Source organism: Mauremys reevesii, linkage group 18 (assembly GCF_016161935.1).
Source record: "Mauremys reevesii isolate NIE-2019 linkage group 18, ASM1616193v1, whole genome shotgun sequence".
NCBI classification, from domain to species: Eukaryota; Metazoa; Chordata; order Testudines; family Geoemydidae; genus Mauremys; species Mauremys reevesii.
Window position 1 is genome coordinate 7,277,216 of NC_052640.1, and position 23,103 is coordinate 7,300,318.

The 23,103-nt window shown below is 39.6% G+C and overlaps 1 protein-coding gene across 3 annotated transcripts in view; it reads left to right on the plus strand.

Moving 5' to 3' along the window:
• The window catches only part of IFT81 (intraflagellar transport 81), a 63,490-nt gene extending 41,446 nt beyond the window's left edge, over positions 1-22,044 (plus strand). For all 3 annotated transcript variants that reach the window (XM_039505338.1, XM_039505337.1, XM_039505339.1), the window contains 8 exons: positions 8,007-8,156; positions 9,785-9,913; positions 12,297-12,386; positions 14,103-14,189; positions 16,380-16,451; positions 16,549-16,634; positions 20,244-20,289; positions 21,313-22,044. In XM_039505338.1, coding sequence (XP_039361272.1) covers positions 8,007-8,156; positions 9,785-9,913; positions 12,297-12,386; positions 14,103-14,189; positions 16,380-16,451; positions 16,549-16,634; positions 20,244-20,289; positions 21,313-21,495 — 843 coding nt within the window. In that variant the 3' untranslated portion in view covers positions 21,496-22,044. The remainder of the gene's footprint in view (positions 1-8,006; positions 8,157-9,784; positions 9,914-12,296; positions 12,387-14,102; positions 14,190-16,379; positions 16,452-16,548; positions 16,635-20,243; positions 20,290-21,312) is intronic.
• The last annotated feature ends 1,059 nt before the right edge of the window (positions 22,045-23,103 follow it).

Here is a 23,103-nt window from a genome sequence, read left to right on the forward strand (position 1 = left end):
CCTAGGACATCTCATGGATTTTTAAACATGTAGTTGAGTTAAGCAACTTGCTTGGTTGGTGAGTTATTTTTACATACAAATCTCTCTCTCTCTCAAACAGAAATATTTTGTTTGCAAATATCAGAAGAAGAAAAGAGGCCTTTGACTGTAGATCATTCTGCCCCAAAAGTGTCCTAGTCAGTGTGAGTCCATCAAAAAACAAACTTCTGCTAGAAATTCCAGATAGATAACTTTAAAAGTGTGGTCATTAAGGAGCTGGCAGTTTAGGCATTAATGGGTTTAAGCAGGGACCTGGGATATATTTTCCCGACCATTATGCAACCATCTTTTTCTCTTAACTACCAAGTGAAATACTGGAGAAAGGTTTTAATCCTTTCTGCCAAAGGTTCTATAAATAAATTAAACAGGAGGATGGATGTTACAGTCAATCCCACTAAGAGTACAAAGATGGCAAGTCTGTAGAATTGTCACTGAAGCCAAAAGCTCTTGCTGTAAGACATTAACCACCACTGAAACCAAATGTATGTTGTGAGTCAGACTTAAAATATGGCTTCACACAACTGAATGCTCTTTCAGCACCCACAGGCATGAATAAAGCATTAATCTTATTGATCTCCATGTTTTCAGTGATAACTGGAAACACTCTTTCATTAAATATATTCGGATTGGTACAAATTATTAGTGATGGCTGCTGTAATATCTCTTCCTGCCCAGCAGCAAGCATCTTAGAAGAAACCTGCTAGTCAACATTAATGAAGAACTTCTGTGATTGGTCTGTCTGATGAGCAGACTGTAGGATAATTTTCCTTTTAATATACCAAAATAATTGGCTTCTCTCTAAAAATTTGTCCTAAGTATATGAGTCATTAGTTATATGTAAAAATATCTATACTGGCTCAAACACAGAGATCTGATAAAAGATTATTGAAAACCTGTCATGCCCAGGAACTTTCCCTGACTGAATTTTAATTGCTTGCAAGGCCTTTATCATGTTAATTGGACTGGCTAGAAAATTAACCATCTGCTCCTTGATTCTCAAGTACACCGATTTGGCTAAGATTTTCTATGGCTGGCGTACTGAGACAATGATAGTGTCCCAGTATTAACAAAACTGCTTGTTCAGAATCACATTCAATTCTTAATTTCAGAAGGAAAAGTCCCTTTTTAGGGTTTAGATTGACCTAATATTATCCAGGTGTTCTTAATTATTAGTAATTTAGTTGGTTTTCGATATAACTGCTGCTAACATCTTTTCTTCACATTTAATACCTTGTTTTCTACATTGAGTTTCTGCAAAAAGGAATATTTTTAACATGATGCATCCAAAATGATATCCCCACATGATTGCCACAAAAGTAAGGGATTAATTTGTGGATTTGTTTCACCCCAACCCACCCCCCAAAAGAAAACTAGCCTCTCCTTTCATCTTTTCAATGTTTGCTGCTGTTAATCCTGGAGTAAGGAGTTTGTGAAATCTCCATTCTTTTGTTCTTTTTCCTGTTTATATGATAGAGGATACCCAAAAAACTAGTTCCTTGCAACATCTGAAAGGTTTTTATCTAGTGAATCTTTAAATATTAATAAATATTAAGTCAATGGCAGTATTAATGATAAAGAAGAAAATAAAATTCTTAACCCTGATAGGCCACCAAGTTCTGCTCTGATTTACACCATTTCCTACTTCACTGGAATTGCCCAGGGTAAATCAGTACAAAATACGTCCCATCATTTTTATAAATTCATAATCCCAAATAATCATGGGATTGGCTAAAAATAATGAGATTTTTAAAATAAATATTTTGGATTGTCTTTTGTTGTTGTTTTTTTCCTTCTGGATTTTTGGACCTTTAGGGTTATCAGGCTTTTCTCTGCAACTATGATGGCTAGAAACTTATAACATGACTCCACAAGCAGGATCTTAAAGAAAAACACCAAATATTGTGAGTTGTTTAAATTTATGATTGACACTTTTGGTTATTGAAAGAAATCTAGAAGAAAACCTGAACTAATTATGCTGTTTGTGAAGGGCTCAATCTTGCAGAGCACTTCAGTATATTCGTAGCTGTAAGTATATTAGTACTGCCATTGAAGTCAATGGAACTACTTGTGCTTAAAGTTAAGAATGTACTTGTGTTTGCAAGATTGGGGCCAGAATGCTGAGCACTTTGCAGGATCAAGCCCTAAACTGTGTATAGTACATATAATGGGCATAGTTTATAGAGGATTAGAGTATATTGTATGCCAGTATTATGAAAAGAGAGGAAGCAAATAAATAGGAGGGAATGAAGATCACCATTTATGTTCCTAAGAATATAGTTCTTTAAAAACAAAGACTTAGAAATGTTGTCTGTTCGTTTATGACACACTGCCCTTCCCAGGACTGCTCTGATTGTGTCAAATATCCCAAATACACTGAGAATTGTAAGAGGTGCTAGGTCAAAAGCCACATGACGTAACCATACAAAGGGAATGTGTTACTTAAGTATCCGAGGGGTAGCCATGTTAGTCTAGATCTATAAAAAGCAACAAAGAGTCCTGTGGCACCTTATGACATAGAATATCAGGGTTGGAAGGGACCTCAGGAGGTCATCTAGTCCAACCCCCTGCTCAAAGCAGGACCAATTCCCAACTAAATCATCCCAGACAGGGCTTTGTCAAGCCTGACCTTAAAAACCTCTAAGGAAGGAGATTCTACCACCTCCCTAGGTAACCCATTCCAGTGCTTCCCCACTCCCTGAGTGAAAAAGTTTTTCCTAATATCCAACCTAAACCTCCCCCACTGCAACTTGAGACCATTACTCCTTGTTCTGTCATCAGGTACCACTGAGAACAGTCTAGATCCATCCTCTTTGGAACCCCCTTTCAGGTAGTTGAAAGCAGCTATCAAATCCCCCCTCACTCTTCTCTTCTGCAGACTAAACAATCCCAGTTCCCTCAGCCTCTCCTCAAAAGTCATGTGCTCCAGCCCCCTAATCATTTTTGTTGCCCTCCGCTGGACTCTTTCCAATTTTTCCACATCCTTCTTGTAGTGTGGGGCCCAAAACTGGACACAGTACTCCAGATGAGGCCTCACCAATGTCGAATAGAGGGGAATTATCACATCCCTCGATCTGCTGGCAATGCCCCTACTTATACAGCCCAAAATGCTGTTAGCCTTCTTGGCAACAAGGGCACACTGTTGACTCATATCCAGCTTCTCGTCCACTGTAACCCCTAGGTCCTTTTCTGCAGAACTGCTTCCTAGCCATTCGGTCCCTAGTCTGTAACAATGAATGGGATTCTTCCGTCCTAAGTGCAGGACTCTGCATTTGTCCTTGTTGAACCTCATCAGGTTTCTTTTGGCCCAGTCCTCTAATTTGTCTAGGTCCCTCTGTATCCTATCCCTACTATCCAGCGTATCTACCACTCCTCCAAGTTTAGAGTCATCTGCAGACTTGCTGAGAGTGCAGTCCACGCCATCCTCCAGATCATTAATGAAGATACTGAACAAAACCGGCCCCAGGACCGACCCTTGGGGCACTCCACTTGCAACCGGCTGCCAACTAGACATGGAGCCATTGATCACTACCAGTTGAGCCCAATGATCTAGCCAGCTTTCTATCCACCTTATAGTCCAATCATCCAGCCCATACTTCTTTAACTCGCTGGCAAGAATACTGTGGGAGACCGTATCAAAAGCTCTGCTAAAGTTAAGGAACAACACATCCACTGCTTTCCCCTCATCCACAGATCCAGTTATCTCCTCATAGAAGGCAATTAGGTTAGTCAGGCATGACTTGCCTTTGGTGAATCCATGCTGACTGTTCCTGATCACTTTCCTCTCCTCTAAGTGCTTCAGAATTGATTTCTTGAGGACCTGCTCCATGATTTTTCCAGGGACTGATTTTATTCCAGTGCTGAACCACTCTGACAGTTAGGAAGTTTTTCCTTATGTCCAACCTACACCTCCCTTTGCTGAAATTTAAGCCCATTGCTTCTTGTCCTATACTCAGAGGTTAAGAAAAACAGTTTTTCTTCCTCCTCCTTGTAACAACCTTTTACATAGTTGAAATGCCCTAGTATGCTTTCACACATTTGAAAGGCTTGGTAATTTGCAATTAGACTAGTCATAAATTCCCTGATTTTGGGGCTCTCTTGGTTTGATTCATGGCTGCTGGGCTAGGGGGCACCTGGGCTGCCACAGATCTGGTAAGTCTGCCATGAGCTCCTTTCCAGTTAGATTTAAACGGCGTTGCACCTGCTGAGCTAGAACTGAATTTGGCCCTGGATTTAGGAGAGTTTTTAAATTACATTTGGAGAAGACTAAGTCTGTAGAAATTCTGCCAGGCTACACAACATTGTCATCTTGCTACTATTGCTTATATTTTGTTTTACAGTTTCATGTAACTAGAATAATGTAAAAACCAAAATATGTGTTTATAAACCAGGAGATTGCACTATATTAGAGCCAGATTTGCTTGTCCTAAAGTGGATGGAATTGCAACCCTGTCCACATGTCCCTATCTGAAGGTTTTGTCAATTTTTTTTTGTTTTGGCTGGTTGCTTATTATATGGCCCAGACTCAGTCCGCTAATAATAGAACATCTGTGGAATCAGTTCTTTAATCAACAGGGTCCTTTGGTTTCCATTATTAAGTAGATTGTGCTTGGCAAAATACTGAATATGCAAATACTGTGTCTCCCACTCAGGCTATTTTCAAGACCTTAAAAGTAGTTATGGAAGTGAGGAGAATAATAGCTTGCTTTCAACCCTGGGGTAAACTGACAGAAAATCATTCAGATCTGACAGCTGTCTACAGTCACATGTGAAAAAAGTTTCTTCTCTTACATAATTCTTTACTATATTCTACTGTCCAAATGAAATATCACTGGAACTGCTCCATCAAGAGAGAAGAGGGCAATCCATGTTATGTTTTTTGTTATATTGGTCTGTGTTAGTTGGAATTATGTCTGATTATTTTGTGACAAAGTATCTTCTGTAATAGCTTGAAAACCACAGAAAATTCAGTGTTTGCACAAGCGATAAAACATTTTTTTCTAGTCTGTATAAACTGAAAGGATGTGTTTCTTTTGCTAATTAACGGGATATTTAAACTTGGAACAACAACAATACAATTGTACTGAGGTCTTTATTGTTACAAAACTGCTGCTTTACTGTTAGTGCTATGACTTTTGTGACCTTGTCTATCCTTGTCCTAGGTAATACGCACAATGTAAAATGGTATTCTAAAGCCACACATAGTCCAATCTGCATAGAGCACATTGAGTAATTTGTGGGTTTGTTCTTTCACGAAAAACGTTTATAGCTTTTGTCTTTAAAAATAGTTCTGGAGCATAGCAAGATAGAAAAAGCTTTGGCCTAGATATTGCACAGGATGGCAGATGAACAGGGTGGATTTCATTTTGGGCATTTTGCCCAGGACACTTTTTATAGAACATAGTTACTCTAAGGGTTCTTAGGCTGTAGTCACATCAGTTTTATGCATTATTCTTCAACAGGGAAATTCGCTCACAAGCTAGGTACTTCCATGCATCTTCATTTTAAAGTTTAAAATTGTATCTGTGATACTAGGACTGCTGACATTTTCTTGTGATTCTTTGTTAATAGAATGCACTAATTCTAAAATAATGACTTTATCCCAGCTGAACATTTTGAAACCTGTTTTACACTAAATTATCATAGCGTATTTTATTTGTTTTGAATTCCTTGCTCTCCACCTGTGGATCTAAAAGCACTTTACAAATGTCAATGATTTTTGCCTCAGAACATCCCTGTGAAGTGTATCAATAAGAGCTAACCTCATTTTATAAATGGGAAAACTTAGAGATAAGAGAAAGTGTAGGAACTACATTAAAAAAAAGTTAGTAATTCAAAGAGCCTCAGTTCTTCTGCGTTTAACTTAAGAGACACCATGGGCCTGATTTTTCAGGGGTATATCAAATTGAACACGTAAGAATTGAGAGACAGGTTAAATAAAGGTGATGATCTGTAAAGCTCTGGATTATTATGCTTTACTTTGTAATAAGCAAAAATTGAACTACTGTTCACTAGTTCTAGCTGTGTGCCTTTTATGCTAGTTCTGTGTGTGACAGTCCTTCAGCTGGGTACACGGAGGTTGACATTAAAAGAGATCAGTATTTTAACTACTTACAACCAGTAATTAAATTAAGAATCTTTTCCCTATGGCCTGTCTCAATTTTCTCTTAGCATTTTTCTGCCCTTTCCCATCATAATTGAGAACTCTGTGAGTTCAAGCTAAGAAGGGACCACCAGTCTGACCTCCTGTATGTCACAAGCCACCACCAGCACTGCACATGATCCCAACAACCAAAATCAGTCCAAAGTATTACAGCCCTCAGGAGACTTGACAATTATGTGCCACAGGCAGAGAATAGGAGGCAGCAATCGAAGTGCACCAGTGCTTGAGGCCCCTGCAATGGCAGGGAAATAATTAAATGAGACATACCCAGGCAAGTGACCTGCACCCCACACTGCTGAGGAAGATGAAAAAACCCCAAGGTCACTGCCAAACTGACCTGGGGGAAATTCCTTCCCAATGCCACATATGGTGATCAGTTAGACCTTGAGCATGTGAGCAAGAACCAGCCAGCCAAGCACCTGAGAGAGAGAATGCTTGGTGCCATAGGCGCTGACTCCGTGGGTGCTCCAGAGCTGGAGCACCCATGGGGAGAAATTAGCGGGTGCTCTGCACCCACCAGTAGCCAAGCTCCCCCATCTCACCACCTTCTCCACCCACCCCGAGCGTGCTGCATCCCCACTCCTCCCCCTCCCTCCCAGTGCTTCCAGCCTGCCCGCTGCCTAACAGCTGTTTGGCGACACTTAGGACTTTCCGGGAGGGAGGGGGAGGAGCGGAGACATGGTGCACTCAGGGGAAGAGGCAGAGAAGAGGCAGGGCAAGGGTGGGGACTTGGGGGAAGGGGGTGGAATGGAGGCAGGAAGGGGGCAGGGCTGGGGTGTGAAAAGACAGAGTGGGACTTTGGGGAAGGGGTGGAATGATGGTGGTGCAGGGACGGGGCTGGGGTTGTGGGGGGTGTCGAGTACCCACCGGGCAGAGGAGAAGTTGGCGCCTATGCTTGGTGCCACCTTAGAGCCCTGGTTAACCCCGTCCAATGTCCCATCTCCAGATGTAGCCATCCTTGATACTTCAGAGAGAGGATTTTTTTTTAAATACTCCTTAGAATACATGGGGGTGGGGGTGGGGGAATCCGTTCCTGACCCCTGCAGGTGACTCACTGAAACCCTGAAGCATGAGCTTTAGGATCATAGGACTCTGTAATTCCCGTGTGTTCACTGGTTAAATTTGCGGGGGGGGAATAGAACTCTTAATTAAAAAAAATAATTAATTGCCACGGTGACGTGAATCAGAGGTAACTGGAAGATTAATGATAATACTTACCACTGCCTTTCATCTTAGGAGAGGAAGGGCAATCTTGTGGCTCAAGCCCATGAATAGATAGTGGAAGACCTGAGTTCTAGTCCCAGCTCTGCCACAAATGTCTTGTCACTTTGAGCAAGTCATCGCTCTGTGTCTCAGTTTCCATCTGTAAACTGGGAATAATAATGATTATCTACTTCACAAGGATGTAGTTCAGTTCTGTAAAGCTCTTTGATGTTCTTGGATGGAAGGCATTCTCATGTAAGTGCAAAGTACTATTATATTAACTTCATTATTATCCAAGGGTCTACAAAAATTTTCAAGCATCAGTTAGCCATTCTAGCCCCCCAGTGGGGCAGGTAAGTAGAAATGAATGATTTCCATGTTCCAGGTGGCTAAACAGAGGTATAGAGAGATGGAACTGACTTTCCTGATATCTCATGGTGAGTGATTGGCAGAACTGAAAATAGAACCTGGGAGTCCTGATTTCCAGTTCTCTGCTAAATGCTCTCTAAACAGGATAGTTTATTGTATACAGTTACAAAGTGTGATAAGGCGATTTTTTTCGTTCAAATTAAATTACAAATATCCCTGTTATGTCTCATTTCAGTTTAAACGATATGTTAATAAACTTCGAAGCAAGAACACATTTTATAAAAAGAAGCGTCAAGAAATAGCAGAAATTACAGCCGAGTACGGTATCCTACAGAGAACAGAAGAACTCCTAAAACAACGTCATGAGGCTATTCAGCAACAGTTGGTAAGGCAAAATTCTCCCACTCCCATACATGCTAGCCACTACCAAAGCGATAACCATCAATACAATGATATGGACATAATTGGTTTGGAATTTTTTAATGTGTTTTAATCTTTAAAGCTCTCTTACTATTATTAGCTAAACACTGATAAAGCGTGCTTGGTATAGGAATTGTTTTAATCTGCCAGTTATACTCAGCTATCATATTTCATGACTAGAAATAGTTTCTTATGGACAGTAGTACAAGCTCTACTTTTTTTTTCTTGACTATGACGGGCCTAATCCTGCACTCAAGTGAAATCATTGGCAAAAATGTTATTGACTTTAACAGAAGTGGGACTAGGTCCTTAATTAGTTGAAGGTAAGCTTTAGTATATTTTGAAGGCTTTAAAATTACTTTATCAACAATAAGGTACAGATACAAGCTGTCAGAGATACTGGAATAGTATTTAAAAACAGCAACAACAACCAAGCATTAAGGAGCAAATGTACTTCACAGTGGTTCCTGAAGTAAGTTAGATAATATGTATTACTCAGAAATTGAAAACTAGCCAAACTCAGCTTGTACCACTAAACAAGAAGAAAAGCATTTCCCACACCAATCAAGGGCAACTGAATATACATGAGTACAGAATACAAGTCTCCAGGGAATAGACATCCATTCTAATTGCACTAGAATTTTATGGCAGGATAGATAATGTACATTAGTTATCCTGCAGTAAAAAACACACCTTTTTTGGCAATGAAGGCAAAGCCTATATCTAACTCCATACAGCTATTAAACCCCATAAAATGCTCCACACCAAAGTGGCTGTAGATATTATAAGATTAATGTTTTTAAAACCACTAGAGTTGAATGGGGTTTTTTAAGACGGATCCACTTGGAGTTGGTATATGTGTGTCACTTTTAGAGAATTAATGCTCTGCATACTAGCTTGAGTCGTCGCTCAACATTCTGTGTTAACTTAAATTTCTTTGCATATTTAATGATCAGCTACTGTAACCACTGTGTGACTGAAAAGGTAAAGTTTTGTTAAACTGTGAACAGAATAAAAAATAGTTAAGCGAATAATTTCTCTACTGTATTACATCCCAAATATTTTGAAGAAATGTATGGGAAAAGTAGCTTTATATACTGAGGCATTACCTTAAGCTATTTTCTTCTGTAAAAAAACACGATTGGAGAATACGCTTACAAAACAGTTCAGAATACTGTATTCTGTTCTCGTTTATACAGTAGTTTTTTTTGTAGAATTAGCTATATTTACTACAGATTACATCCTCCAAAATAGGCATCCCTCTTTTTATATATTTAATTGCTGCATAGAAGATCTGATCCAAAACCCACTGAAGTCAATGGGAAATGTTCTTTTGACCTCAGTTCACTTTGAATTAGCCCCATATAGAGGTCTTGCAGAAAGTAGTTGTTAACCTACCATTTGAACAGAATGGCAGATAATTTAGTTAGTTCTTAAGGCAGTCATAGAGTTTCATCACTCTTAAAATAAACTGATTCCAGCACTTAGCTTCACTTTCAGCGTTCTTGCAATGTTTCACTTACATTAGAGAACTCACTCCATGGTCTGCCAGCACCTGTCCTCACATTTTGTATTTGTTTCCTATGTCCACAGCAAGCTATTGAGGACAAGAAGGGTATCTCTGGATACAGTTACACACAGGAGGAGTTGGAGAGAGTATCTGCAGCAAAGAGCGAGGTGGATGAAATGAAGGGCCGAACATTAGATAACATGTCTGAAATGGTGATTTTTCCTAATTTAACTATTGTATTTCTGCAAGCTGGATGTTTAATTTTAGAAAAAATAAAATCAGGATTAATATTTCTGGCACAGGTTTTAAAATAAAATGCAATGTATGTTTGTAGAAATACATTTTGCAATATACTTTGGGGCAATGTACAGCTACAAAGGTGACCTGGAAGAGTTAGTAAAATTGGGCGTGTGCCCCTTTTTGATGTACAAAGACTGCCTTTTTCAAAAGTATGTGTGCGTGCGAGGGCAATGTTTTCTGAGCGTTTTTCCTTTAGAAATATCAGGGGGTATCAAGTCTGGGCTTCCTTGGTTTGACATTTTTGTGATTTCAGGCATTGTCTATTGTTAGTATTGGCACCTTAATGGAAAACATGGAATGGGATTGAAACTTAACAAAGACTCCCTTTTCCAAAATGTGATTTAATCACTGGAATCATATAGTTGTTAACAAACTCAAAACATAATGAGTTTTAAACAGCCTGATTAATCCCTTCCCCTCTCAATTGCTCAACTTTCAACTGTCATGAATCTTGTGATGTCATCATTTAACTCATCATAGAGTCTTGCAGACAAGACAGGACTTGAATTTCTAATGAAAAAATCACACAGAAAAAATAGGTTTCAGAGTAGCATGCTGAAATAAATTTGTTAGTCTCTAAGGTGCCACAAGTACTCCTGTTCTTTTTACAGAAAAAATATTTATTTAAAAGCCTCTCAAGCCTTCTTTATTTAGACATAGTAAAGAAACAACAAAAAAGGGCATAGATTGTTCTTTTACACTTTGCAGGTCCCTTTTTAAATTGACCGATGAAAATAAAAAAGCATTCTTCTCAGCCAGGAGGCTGGATATGGTTTGAACAGTTGGGCAGCATCATTTCATTATTTCAAAATATTTCTATTTTTCAAAGCGTTTTACAATAATTTCTAAAGCAATCATAAATGTACTTGCAAAAACCTAATTGTTGCTGAACCAGTAATAGGAAGCCCCGGAGCAGGAGGGATTTCCTGCTCTGGAATGTCCCGACAGAGGAACATGGAGTACTCTGATTGATTTATATATATTTTTATCAGGGAAAGCCCCAGCCTGTCAGCACATTTGCAGAAAATATAACGTTAGAATCCAGGAGAGAGACTACCTGCTGGGTGTCTAACCAGTTTAAAATAAGAAGAAGGACTAGGGCTTGGATTGGAATTAGATTGATGGAAAGCAAGAGGATCGCACAAGTTCCTTGGGAAGCAAGAGATTGCCATAAATTAAATAAGGTTTGAACCTCATAAATGTTTGAGGTTCTCCTATCTTTACTGCACAGAGTGGTCCCTCTTTATAACACTTCATTGTAAAGCTATTCCTGTTAAAAGGTTTTTGTACTCTAGATTGCAATTTGTACTGGTCCTTACATAACTTCCATTGAAGTGAGTTCATCCATTAAGTTCAGTGGGCATTGGATTGGATCCTGTGTTCATGGAAATGCTGCCTCTTTATTACATGCTGTACAAAAGACCTGGTTTTCAGAAACAGTCTTGGGGCAGGTCCATACTAGAAGCGCTACATTGGCGTAGCTACACTGCTGTAGCGTGTCTGGTGAAGACACTCTCTGTCGACGGAAGAGCACTCTCCTGTCAGCATAATTACTCCACCTCCAGGAGAGGCGGAAGCTAAGTCGGCCGGAGAGCGTCTCGCGCCGGTGTGGACAGCGCTTAGGTCGCTGTAATTTGCGTCGCTCACGGGGGGTGTCTTTTTCACACCCCTGGGCGATGTAAGTTAAATTGACTTATGCGGTAGTGCAGACCTGACCTTGGAGAGAGAGGACTAACTTTGGTGTAAATATGTGTAATTTTGTATCTATCCTGATGAAGAACATTATGAAATATCAGTAGAAGATTTGATACTCTTATTTAATATATATTTATTTGTAGCTATTCTCTTTGTGCCCACCTTATAGATCAGTATATGCAAATAATGTTGGAAGCTGACTAGAACTTTTTCCATTTTTTCGGTTCTTGTCAGGGTTTGACACGCCATACACCTGAACTAAAAAGGTTCAGAGCCCTTTATTCACAATAACTTCCAGTCTAAGCAAGGTATTAGATTGCATAATCAGCAGGATAGAATTCATCTATATACAGAATAAACAGGAAATTCAAACCATGAGAGCAGAGCTGAAGTAGATTGTGATGGTACCCCTATTATAAAATGTACTGTTTCCTAGTTATCATTTGCCTATCATTTGTTTTACATAATATATGTTTCTTCACATCTCATACCTGTTTTCTCCCCATATCTTTTCCTTCCTTTTCTTTGACCTCCCATTCTTAATATTCCCACTGTTTTACTAATCACATATTCAGGTAATACCTTTTCTTCATATATCAGGTGAAAAAGCTGAATGCTATGGTGGCAGATAAGAAGTCAAGCTTAGCTCCAATTATCAAAGAATTGAGACAGTTGCGGCAGAACTGCCAGGTTAGTAAAAATGTTTAGGAATATATTGTGTAATAGACATTAGTGAACTGTCTGTGCAGTGGGACAAATTTTCAGACACCACCTCGAAATTATGTTTTGCAGTTTTGCCCATGAAATCAGGGGCAAATCTGTGACCTGCTTTACTCCAGATTTATACCAATATAACTGTGTTTGGTTTCAGTAGAGTTACAGCAGCATAAAACTGGTATCACAAGTGGCGAATCAGGTCTGTAGATAAGTCTGTCTGTAAACTGCCATTCAGAAGTCTGTGTCCAAAACTGATTGCATGTGCAGATTTAGAGGCTGAGTTGAGGCCCCTAGGAAAATTTAAGGCAATATGCATGTTACTTAAGTTTTATTCTTAGTTGTTGGAATCCAAAGAGCTAGATCCTCCGGTGGTACAAGTCTATACTGTCTTATGGACACAGGTGCTGGAACTAGGGGTGCTGCAGCACCCCCTGACTTGAAGTGGTCTCCATCATATTCAGGGTTTACAGTTTGGTTCAATGGCTCTCAGCACCCCCAATATACACATTGTTCCAGTACCCCTGCTTGTGGATTTAAACAATTTAATTATAAACCTTGGGGATTTCCCCCCAGAAAACAGAATGATTTTAATGACAAATAACACTGTCGTGTTAGTTACATGAGAGCCTCCTTACAGCTGTATTGAAGGCAAAACCACAATTATACATGATTTACAAACCTCTTTTACCTAGTACAAGACCACAGTCAACTTGGAGGAAAGCTGGACAGTGTAGAATAGGTAAACTGTGGTGAAATTCTGATTGAGAAAAGCAGTTTGCAACATGAAGTGGCCAAAGGGGTCTGGAACTCTTAAAAATCAACAGGAGAGCCATACTCTCAGTCTGAGGCTTTTTCCCTCAAAACAGTAATTTCTATGGTGATGACATCATCACAAAACAAAACATCGTAATTAAGCAGTTGTAGCTGAACACACTGATACCATCTTGTGTTCCAGTCTTTGAAGATGGCAATTTTATCCATTGGCTTTAGAAAGCTACAGGGCTATGGGGGAAAAAGGAAAAAAAGGCATCCGATCCTCAGCTGCTGTAAACTGTCCCACTTCCAAGAAAGTAAATGAAGCTCTGTCCCTTTTTTACCAGCCAAGGATTTGGACACATTCTTTTCGTAATTCATTTTAAAACATGTGTCTGCAAATATAGGATAACTAATTGTGGTTTAGTAGCAATATGTACTCTTTGTAAGAGGAAGTACGATAACTTTGCTTGTTTGCTAAAGTTTTAATGCAACATCAATTTCTTCTTTCTGCAAGGCCAACCTATTCTTGTTTTATAATGTAAATAAAGGTCGACAAAATTGTATTTACATGGAACATAATTAATAATCTAAACTATTTTATAAGCTTAATGTTTAAAGAGCAAGTAAAACCTTTGACACATTGTGAACAACTTAGAAATTGAATCCATTATGTTAAAAACTTTGGATATAAATATAAAAAGGAAACTTGTATGTTATGTTGTAGTTTATACTACTGATCCTCCAATATGCAGGGCTAGAAGTGATATCCTTGTAATTCTACTTGTATGTCTGCTTGGTTTATGTAAGACACTCTGAGTGTGCCAATAGCTGAGGTTGAAGTGTGAGATTGACAAGAACTTACATTGCTTAGGTGCCTTATGTTATTAGTCTTAAGTTTTTCATTTACACGACCTTTTGCCCTTTTCACACCAGGAATTAACCCAAGAATGTGATGAAAAAAAAGTCCAGTATGACAGCTGTGCAGCAGGTTTAGAAAGTAATCGCTCCACACTTGAACAGGTAAGATTGTTATTATTGTATATTTACAAACTCTATGAAGAATATAATTAATTATGGGATAAATTCCCCCTACCCCGTCTCTGGACAGGAAGGATGGCCCAGTGAGTGGGGCACTGGTGAGACGTGGGAAACCCAGGCTCAATTTCCTGCATTGTCACAGACTTCCTGTGTGACTTTGGGAAAGTCACTTAGCCTCTGAGTGCCTCATTTCACCATCTATAAAATGGGGGTCCCAGAGAAGAGATGGGGATTGGAGGGATAAAACCGCCCATTGAAATGTCACGGAATGATGCCCTTGTAACTGGGATAAACACACACCCTGTTTTCTGGACAAGGAACACCCCAGTGCACACAGGTTGGGAGTGACTTGATATCCCCACCTATGCATTTCCAGCTCCACACATCCTGAACTGCCTAGGGCTATCTGGAGTTGTACACATCTCCTGTTTGAGCACAACAAATGCATTGAGTGGGTCTTCCAGGCCCATCCAATGGAATCCTGTCCTGATCAGCAAAATTCTTTTTGCAGAAGATGCATCTGCCAGAATCCCTGCTCACTCATGTAGCACCTGCTAGGATAGCATTTGGCTGTTTGAATGTTAATGAGTTATTACCAAGAGAAATCTTCAAATGTTTATGTAACTGGAATGCCATTTTCACTAAATTAGCAAAACAAAACCAATGGTTAATGGATAAATGTAATGAAATGTTAAGCAGCTGCTATCCATAGGCATACAGAGTAATTGTTTTCCCCGAGAATTTTAAAAATGATTATAAAATGTGTCTGTTTACATATTGGATAGATTACAGACATCACTTTTTATAAATATACAAACATATTTGCATGTCTAAGTGCTTGTCTACACCTAAAATGCTACAGCAGCACAGCTGCTCCGCTATAGTATGTCAGTGTAGACACTATCTATGTCGATGGGAGGAGTTCTCCCATCGCTGTAGGTAATCTGCCTTCCCAAGAAGCAGTAGCTAGGTCGACAGAAGAATTCTGTCAGCCTAGCACTGTCTGCCCCGGGGGATTAAATCAGTGTAGCTACTTCTTTCGGGGGGGTGGATTTTTCACATCCGTGAGAGATGTACCTTTACTGAGGTAAAATCCTAGTGTAGACCAGGCCAAAACCAGGGATTGTATACACACAAGTTTTGAACTGCTTTAACTATATCAATTTAGAAACTGATGTAGTTAAATCCGTGCAATCCCCCAGTGTGTATGCAGATATACTAGTATAAACATCCTTGTACTGGTCTAGTTTCTATTTCTGGAGACCAACCCTAACAGTTTTGTCTAGACTTTAATTTTAAGTCCTATTCTAACATGTTAATTGATTGTCAATTAACGTGTTAGCTAACATGATGGTACCTTCTGATGTAGACATTTCACAAATGTGTTCCAGGACACAAACACTTATGACATGAATAAGAACTAGGATTTGAGTCCTGGAACACACTTATGAAGTTTCAGAGTGGTAGCTGTGTAAGTCTGTATCAGCAAAAACAACGAGTACTTGTGGCACCTTAGAGACTAACACATTTATTTGGGCATAAGCTTTTGTGGGCTGAAAAAGTGAAGTGTTTGTGTTAGAAATTATGATCATGTTAGTTAAACGTGTTAACTGGTAATCAATTAACGTGTTAGAACATGACTGAAAATTCAAGTCTAGACAAAACATTAAGGGGCCAAAGGGATTTTTTAAAATCCTTTCATTACCATTTTAAAAGGACCTTTAATACTGGAAAACACAAATGATTTCACCATTTAAGGAATTGAACAGTACATGGTGATGTGCATTACCTTCACTTGCTGCTGCAGAATTTTAAGATCTTCTGGTTGAGAAATCTTTTAAATATTTTTTTAACTTCTTGGTAATTTCTTATGAAGCTTCTCTCATGATTGATGAGTGCTGACTGTCTCAAATTTAAATGGATGTAATCTTTATAGAATTCAAAGATTTTGAGCCCAAAGCAGCAAACAGGGCTTTGCACAATAAGCAAAGGGAATTCAATTACTATTTCACATGAATGTTAGGGCCATTGACTGCAGTCAGAATTCTGCACACAAAATTATGGCAGGATGTTGCCCTAAACACTTTCAGTTGTACTTCGTACAATAACAGTCTGTCTGCTGGGGACTTTCAAGAATACTGCCTAATAAAATATATTGTTCTCATACTGCAGGAAGTAAAAGGGCTGCGTGAGGAGTGTATTCAGGAAGAAAGCTGCTATCATCATACTAACTGCATGAAAAAGGTAAATCCACAAGAGAGAAGTCTAAACTTGTGTAGGTGAGAATATTTAAGTAGGAAAGATGGCATATGTCTAAAATATGCTGTGTATTTCTTTTTAGAATCTAGAAATACAACTTCAACGTGCTAAAGATGAGATGAAGACATATGTTTCCCCAGATCCACAAGACAGAAGAAAAGCAATTAGGTAAATGTTCTTGTCTGTCTCTTGTGTGTTAATCAGAGGATTTTTATAAACTGAGCCTGACATTATAAATTTGTTCATTGGTATTTGAACTGGAAGAAGGAATTCACCATCTAAGCTTAAAAATACTATAATAATTAAAAAAATAAGTATCCTACATCCAAAATATATTGTTGTATATCCAGGAGTTCTCTCAAACATACTCAAAACCTTTCCCTTTGTGTTGGAGACTATAGGCTAGACAGTAGCTTTTAACTCCAGGTTCCCGTTGGAGATGGATGCAGAGGTGTCTTGCTGCAGCTAAGCCCAAGGAGGAAATATGGTTGAGTCAGACAGAGAGAGTCAGCCAGATTTCCTCCAGGGGTTCCTGGAAGTGCACACTGAAGCAGCAAATTCATCACCTTTTCAAGGGAGTATAGCATATGTTGTTCTCAGATCCTGACCAACTCTTGCCAGTCTGATACGATAGCTAGCACTAGTATTGGTGCTTGAAAGGAGGAGTGCCTATGCTCCATAGGAGAATTGTGTTGCTCCTTGTACCCTCCTGATACCATTCACCCCAGCAGACACAAGTGGGTGCTACTGGAATATAAATATTTAATAATAATAACCAGTCACTTATGTGCAGAGAAGAACTTGAATGTTCTACAGAGGGGCTGTTATTAGTACACTAGAACTGAAACTGGGAATTGGTGTAGGAGAAAAGTGAGAGGGCCAAGTTGAGGGTGAAGAGAATTTAGTGAATATAACTTAAAAACACAAACCAACCTCCAAATGTGTCTCATCTCCTCATCTCTTTGTATGTTGTATCCCTTTCCACCACTCAGCTCCCCTTATTTTTTATAAGACTGGATGCTCTTTAGGGCAGAAACTGCATCTTCCATTGTGTGTGGAAAGTGCACGGCACATGGCAAACCCTACTGCTGTCTGTCAATAATGGTTTCATGGAATCAAGTAACTGTAATTGGGCAAACAGAGGAGCAAGTAGGGGAAATGCGGGAATTGGAACATGGTGAGTGGAGTTATGGGATTCTGGGCATTGGGAGTAAGACTTGTGTGGAGCGTTGCCACTTCTCCTGCTGTCACTGTTTCACTGAACCTTTGCTAAACATGAGAAAGGAAGCTAGATAAGGTAACAGTTTCTCTGAAGTTATAAACATTTTATTTTGACCTTCTGTGAGTTCAGAAAGCATTCACATTTATAAGTATACTGAAGGCTTTGATATGCAGATATTTACAAAATGCAAAATAGGGAGAGAAAATGAGTTTCTAGACCTCCTTTCAGAATGTGTATGTCTTTTCACTGGGCACTGGAATGTAAACAGAGCTAAAATGAACCATAAATAGAACAGCACTTTCCTAATAACATATTGAACAAAAAAGTCTTAATTCTGACCCTCTTTATTGGATATAAATTCTCTGTTCCATCCAGTCAGTACTAAGGAATGTGAAAAGTTAATTTTGTTCTCTAAAAATAAAGGTTGGGGCTTTTTTCTAATTAAGTTGCATTCATTCCAGTCATCATTATAAATAGTAAAGAAAAAGACTACCATGAAAAAAGAGTTCTTGTTCTTTATCATTGTTTTGCAATAAACAGCTTTACTTAAAACAAACAAAAAACACATCCTGGGGCCAGGTTCTTAGCTGTGCCTGAGTAACATCCAGTGAGCTTAATAGGAAGGAGGAGATTTTAGGTGGCTTTCTGCCCTTTTGATCTGGTGGGAATAGCCAGGGCCAGTTTGGCTCCTAGCACAACTTAGAGCAGTCTCACGCACTGGCAGGAATGATTCTGAGTTGCCAGAGCACAACATGCTCCAGCCACCCCCTTTCCCGCCCCTAACACATCTACTATGCTGAGAGAGCAGGAGCCAGGATCAGATGTCATGGAGCTCAAAGAATGTACTAAAGCGACAAAGAGCCCTGTGGCACCTTATAGACTAACAGACGTATTGGAGCATAAGCTTTTGTGGGTGAATACCCACTTTGTCAGACGCATGTAGTGGAAATTTCCAGAGGCAAGTATAAATATGCAGGCAAGAATCAGTCTAGAGATAACGAAGTGGGTTCAATCAGGGAGGATGAGGCCCTCTTCTAGCAGTTGAGGTGTGAACACCAAAGGAGGAAAAACTGCTTTTGTAGTTGGCTAGCCATTCACAGTCTTTGTTTAATCCTGAGCTGATTGTGTCAAATTTGCAAATGAACTGAAGTTTAGCAGTTTCTCTTTGAAGTCTGGTCCTGGAGTTTTTTTGCTGCAGGATGGCTACCTTTAAATCTGCTATTGTGTGTCCAGGGAGGTTGAAGTGTTCTCCAAAGGTTTTTGTGTATTGCCATTCTTAATATCTGACTTATGTCCATTTATCCTTTTACGTAGGGATTGTCCAGTTTGACCGATGTACATAGCAGAAGGGCATTGCTGGCACATGATGGCGTATATTACATTGGTGGATGTGCAGGTGAATGAACCTGTGATGTTGTGGCTGATCTGGTTAGGTCCTGTGATGGTGTCGCTGGTGTAAATATGTGGGCAGAGTTGGCATCGAGGTTTGTTGCATGGATTGGTTCCTGAGTTAGAGTTACTATGGTGCGCTGTGTGGTTGCTGGTGAAAATATGCTTAAGGTTGGCGGGTTGTCTGTGGGCAAGGACTGGCCTGCCTCCCAAGGCCTGTGAAAGCAAGGGATCATTGTCCAGGATGGGTTGTAGATCACTGATGATGTGTTGGAGAGGTTTTAGCTGAGGACTGTAGGTGATGGCCAGTTGGTTTCTTTCTTGGGCTTGTCTTGCAGCAGGAGAATTCTGGGTACACGTCTGGCTCTGTTGATTTGTTTCCTTATTTCCTCGTGCGGGTATCATAGATCTTGTAGGTGTTGGTCTCTGTCTGAGGGGTTGGAGCAAATGCATTTGTACCTCAGCATTTGGCTGTAGATGATGGATCATGTGGTGTGTCCAGGATGGAAGCTGGAGGCATGAAGGTAGGCATAGTGGTCGGTGGGTTTTCGGGATAGGGTGGTGTTAACGTGACCATCACTTATTTGTACCGTGGTGTCTAGGAAGTGGACCTCCCGTGTAGATTGGTCCAGGCTGAGGTTGATGGTGGGGTGGAAGCTGTTGAAATCGTGGTGGAATTCTTCCAGAGTCTCCTTCCCATGGGTCCAGATGATGAAGATGTCATCAATGTAGCATAGGTAGAGAAGGGTCATGAGTGGACGAGAGCTGAGGAAGTGTTGTTCCAGGTCAGCCATAAAAATGTTGGCATATTGTGGGGCCATGCGGGTGCCCATAGCGGTGCCACTGGTCTGAAGGTATATATATATTGTCACCAAATTTGAAATAATTGTGCATGAGGATAAATTATTATCCATTCCTCAATAGCATTTTATGCCAACTGCACAATTATGAGGGTCAAAGAAGTCCTGAAGCCTGATGATAAAGATGTTTCTTCATCTCACTCTTTTGACTTTCTTATTTCGGGGCCCTTAGATTTTGATGCTATCCCCACCCTGGCTATACTTGTAAACTTTCTACCACTTTCCATTTTTCCCTCCACTTGTAGAATTAATGTTTTATTACTTAAAACTAATTAAAATTATAACTCTATTATGTACCTTCTTTAGAGAACAATATACACGAATGATCCTTGAACAAGAAAACCTTGGGAAGGTAAGGATGAGTTTGGGTTTTTTCACTTGAACAAACATGTTGCAGTTCATACTTTTATTTGGTTCAATGTTCAAAACTGTGCTCATCCTTTTAAAAAGCATATTGCAGAACACAAAGAAAACTCCATTACTGTTGGCATCAGTAATGAATCCCCTGCAAAGATATCACACTTACCCTTCAGAGTTTGTTTTGCTACAGAGCATAGCATGAGCTTCTTGTAAAAGATAGTCAAACAGCTTAACACAACAGCTCATTCCCTGTAAACCATTTGGATAAGAAACTGAAACATAGATATAACAAACTGTGCCAGCTCAAATTTGAAGTCGTATATAAAGCAACCTGTTGAAGTCAATAAATTTTAGAGCTGTCAGTCTTATCTTTAGAAAAGACTAATGATATCTTCAATGTAGTTGTGTTAACAAAAGCCGTTGTCCAAGTTTATTCACATGTGAAGTTCAGGCTAGTGAGGGTCTTAGCCATACTATTTCAACCAGAATGTCCTCTTTTTCCTCTCTAGTTTTCCCTTTGAGTCAGTTTGCGAGTTAATTTTACAAGTTTGTGTCACTACAGCTGAGAATTAATTGCAGTTTCTCTTGTAAAAGTTTAATTTCAGGATATATAACTTCATGATCAGAATCCATTAGAGGCTGCAACTTGCTATGCAGTGTCTCAGTCTGGAAGTGAACTGATTTTTTAAAATAAACTTTTACAAAACAAATGGGACTCCCCACAGAGAAACTGGGAACACAGGAGGGTAAAGTTGCACTATATAAAAATGGGGTGTTATTTTCAAGGAGCTGCAATAAAACGAACATTATACAAGGCACACACATCAAAGACTCTACAGAGAATGCTGCATATCCATTTACAAGGAATGTTTTTGAACTTAACTGAATATTATTAATGTTTCAAGGGGAAAGGAAATGTTCTTTATTCACATTAGGCTAACTATGTAAGCTAATGTTTGTCATGTTGAACCTATCCAAAAATCTGAAATACGGTAACTTTATTTGTTTATAACAGAAACTACGAGAGAAACAAAAAGCAGTGCGGGAAAGTCATGGACCAAATATGAAGCAAGCTAAAATGTGGCGGGATTTTGAGCAACTGATGGAGTGCAAGAGAGAGTGTTTTCTAAAGCAACAAAATCAAACTTCTGTTGGTCAAGTCATTCAGGAAGGTGGCGAGGATAGGCTGGTATTATGAATTTGTTTAGAATTACTGTTTCTTACCTCGTCATTTCCTCAGATCATTCAATTGAATATTGCTTTGTTTTCTCACTGTTTCTACATAGGTTACTTTTAAATTATTTATTTTCAGTGGGTAATATAAGGTTGAAATTAACTCCCATGCACAGAGCCGTCTACATTATTTAAGTGCCAAGTTAACAGCTTAAGTCATACGGAGGGTCTTCTGTGAGCCTTCTGCACTGAGGTGAATTTCACTGTAAAGACTATGGATCTTCCCAAAGAAACCAAGGGGAAGGAATCCTTTCCCAAGGCCATAGAAAGCTGGTAGAGCTGCTCTTCAGCTGCTACTGTAGCCCTAACACTACATTTCTCAGGGGGAAGGATAGGAAGTTCTGGTCCACCCATTTCCTTCAGTGTTACTTTGGGTATAGCAAGTATTTTAGCCTTCTCTGATATTTAACTATACATCCACTTGCTGCTTTTTGTGTGAACCCCTTCCCTAATCTGTATTGGCATTAAATATATTTAACAGAAATAGAAGAAAAATAAAATCTGGTGTCTATAGTGTGGCTTTGTAATTTTTTTAAAGTTTCTTTAGTTGATAGAAGTAATTGAACAGTCATTATTAAAGGCAAGCAGCTTGCTGGGCCTTAGAGGAAAAAGGCGTTTGAAAAGCTCAGATTCACTTCACAGAGTTATTTCCAAATTCTCCCTTTAGCAACAAAAAGTGTTTGCAGCCATGCTAAGAAAACAAAGCTTTCAAATACTGCACAACCCTAAGATTTGCCTGGAGATGGGAGTACAGTCCCAGCTCATCCCCATGTGGGACCCTGCCCCTTGGCTCCTCTTTCCCCTTCAGGATAGATCAAGGGACTCTTTCTCCACAGCTACACACTAACCTTCTCTCCAAGGGTAGGTAGAAGCTGCAAAGGGTTAAGCAGCATTAACTCCTATGCAGATTTTCACTGGGTTTGGAGGGAAGCCTGCTGTGTAAGGGGCGGACCTTAGGTAGATTTACAAACAGCTGGGAGAGCATGTCTCATTACCACCATGTGCCTCCTCCACAATTTGAGTGCTCTACATGGCAAAAGGAGGATTGTCTTAAGGTTAAGGCACTGGACTGAAACTATATCAAACAATGTGCTGGGGCAAGCTCAACAAAATGGCAGCAGACTGTGTGGTATGGGGAAACCCAGTTCCAGGAATATCTTTAGGTTCTTCTCTTGCTAGCCCAGTATTTATTAATTATTACTTATTTATTTACAGTGCTCTGGTGCCAAATGGAGCTGAAGAAAGTTATGGGAGTTACATACTTGGCCTTTTGAGGAAGGGTTATAGGCATCTTGTTGAATGCTTGTCATCAACAGTGGAATAGCATGGCCATCTAGACAGGAGATATATTAGGGGGAGCCTGGGATGATCTCCAGAAATGGGGCATTTGGATTCCTTAGGGGTCATGTGCAGTGGTGAAGGAGAACACATGCTCCAAAGCCACAGAAAACGGGGGAGGGGAGAGGATGAGGGAGGGACGTGCACATGAAACAAATACTTTTGAAAATCCCAAACTCTAAAATCACATTGATTATTCACTCAATCATTTAGACATCTCTTTTTTTATATGGCA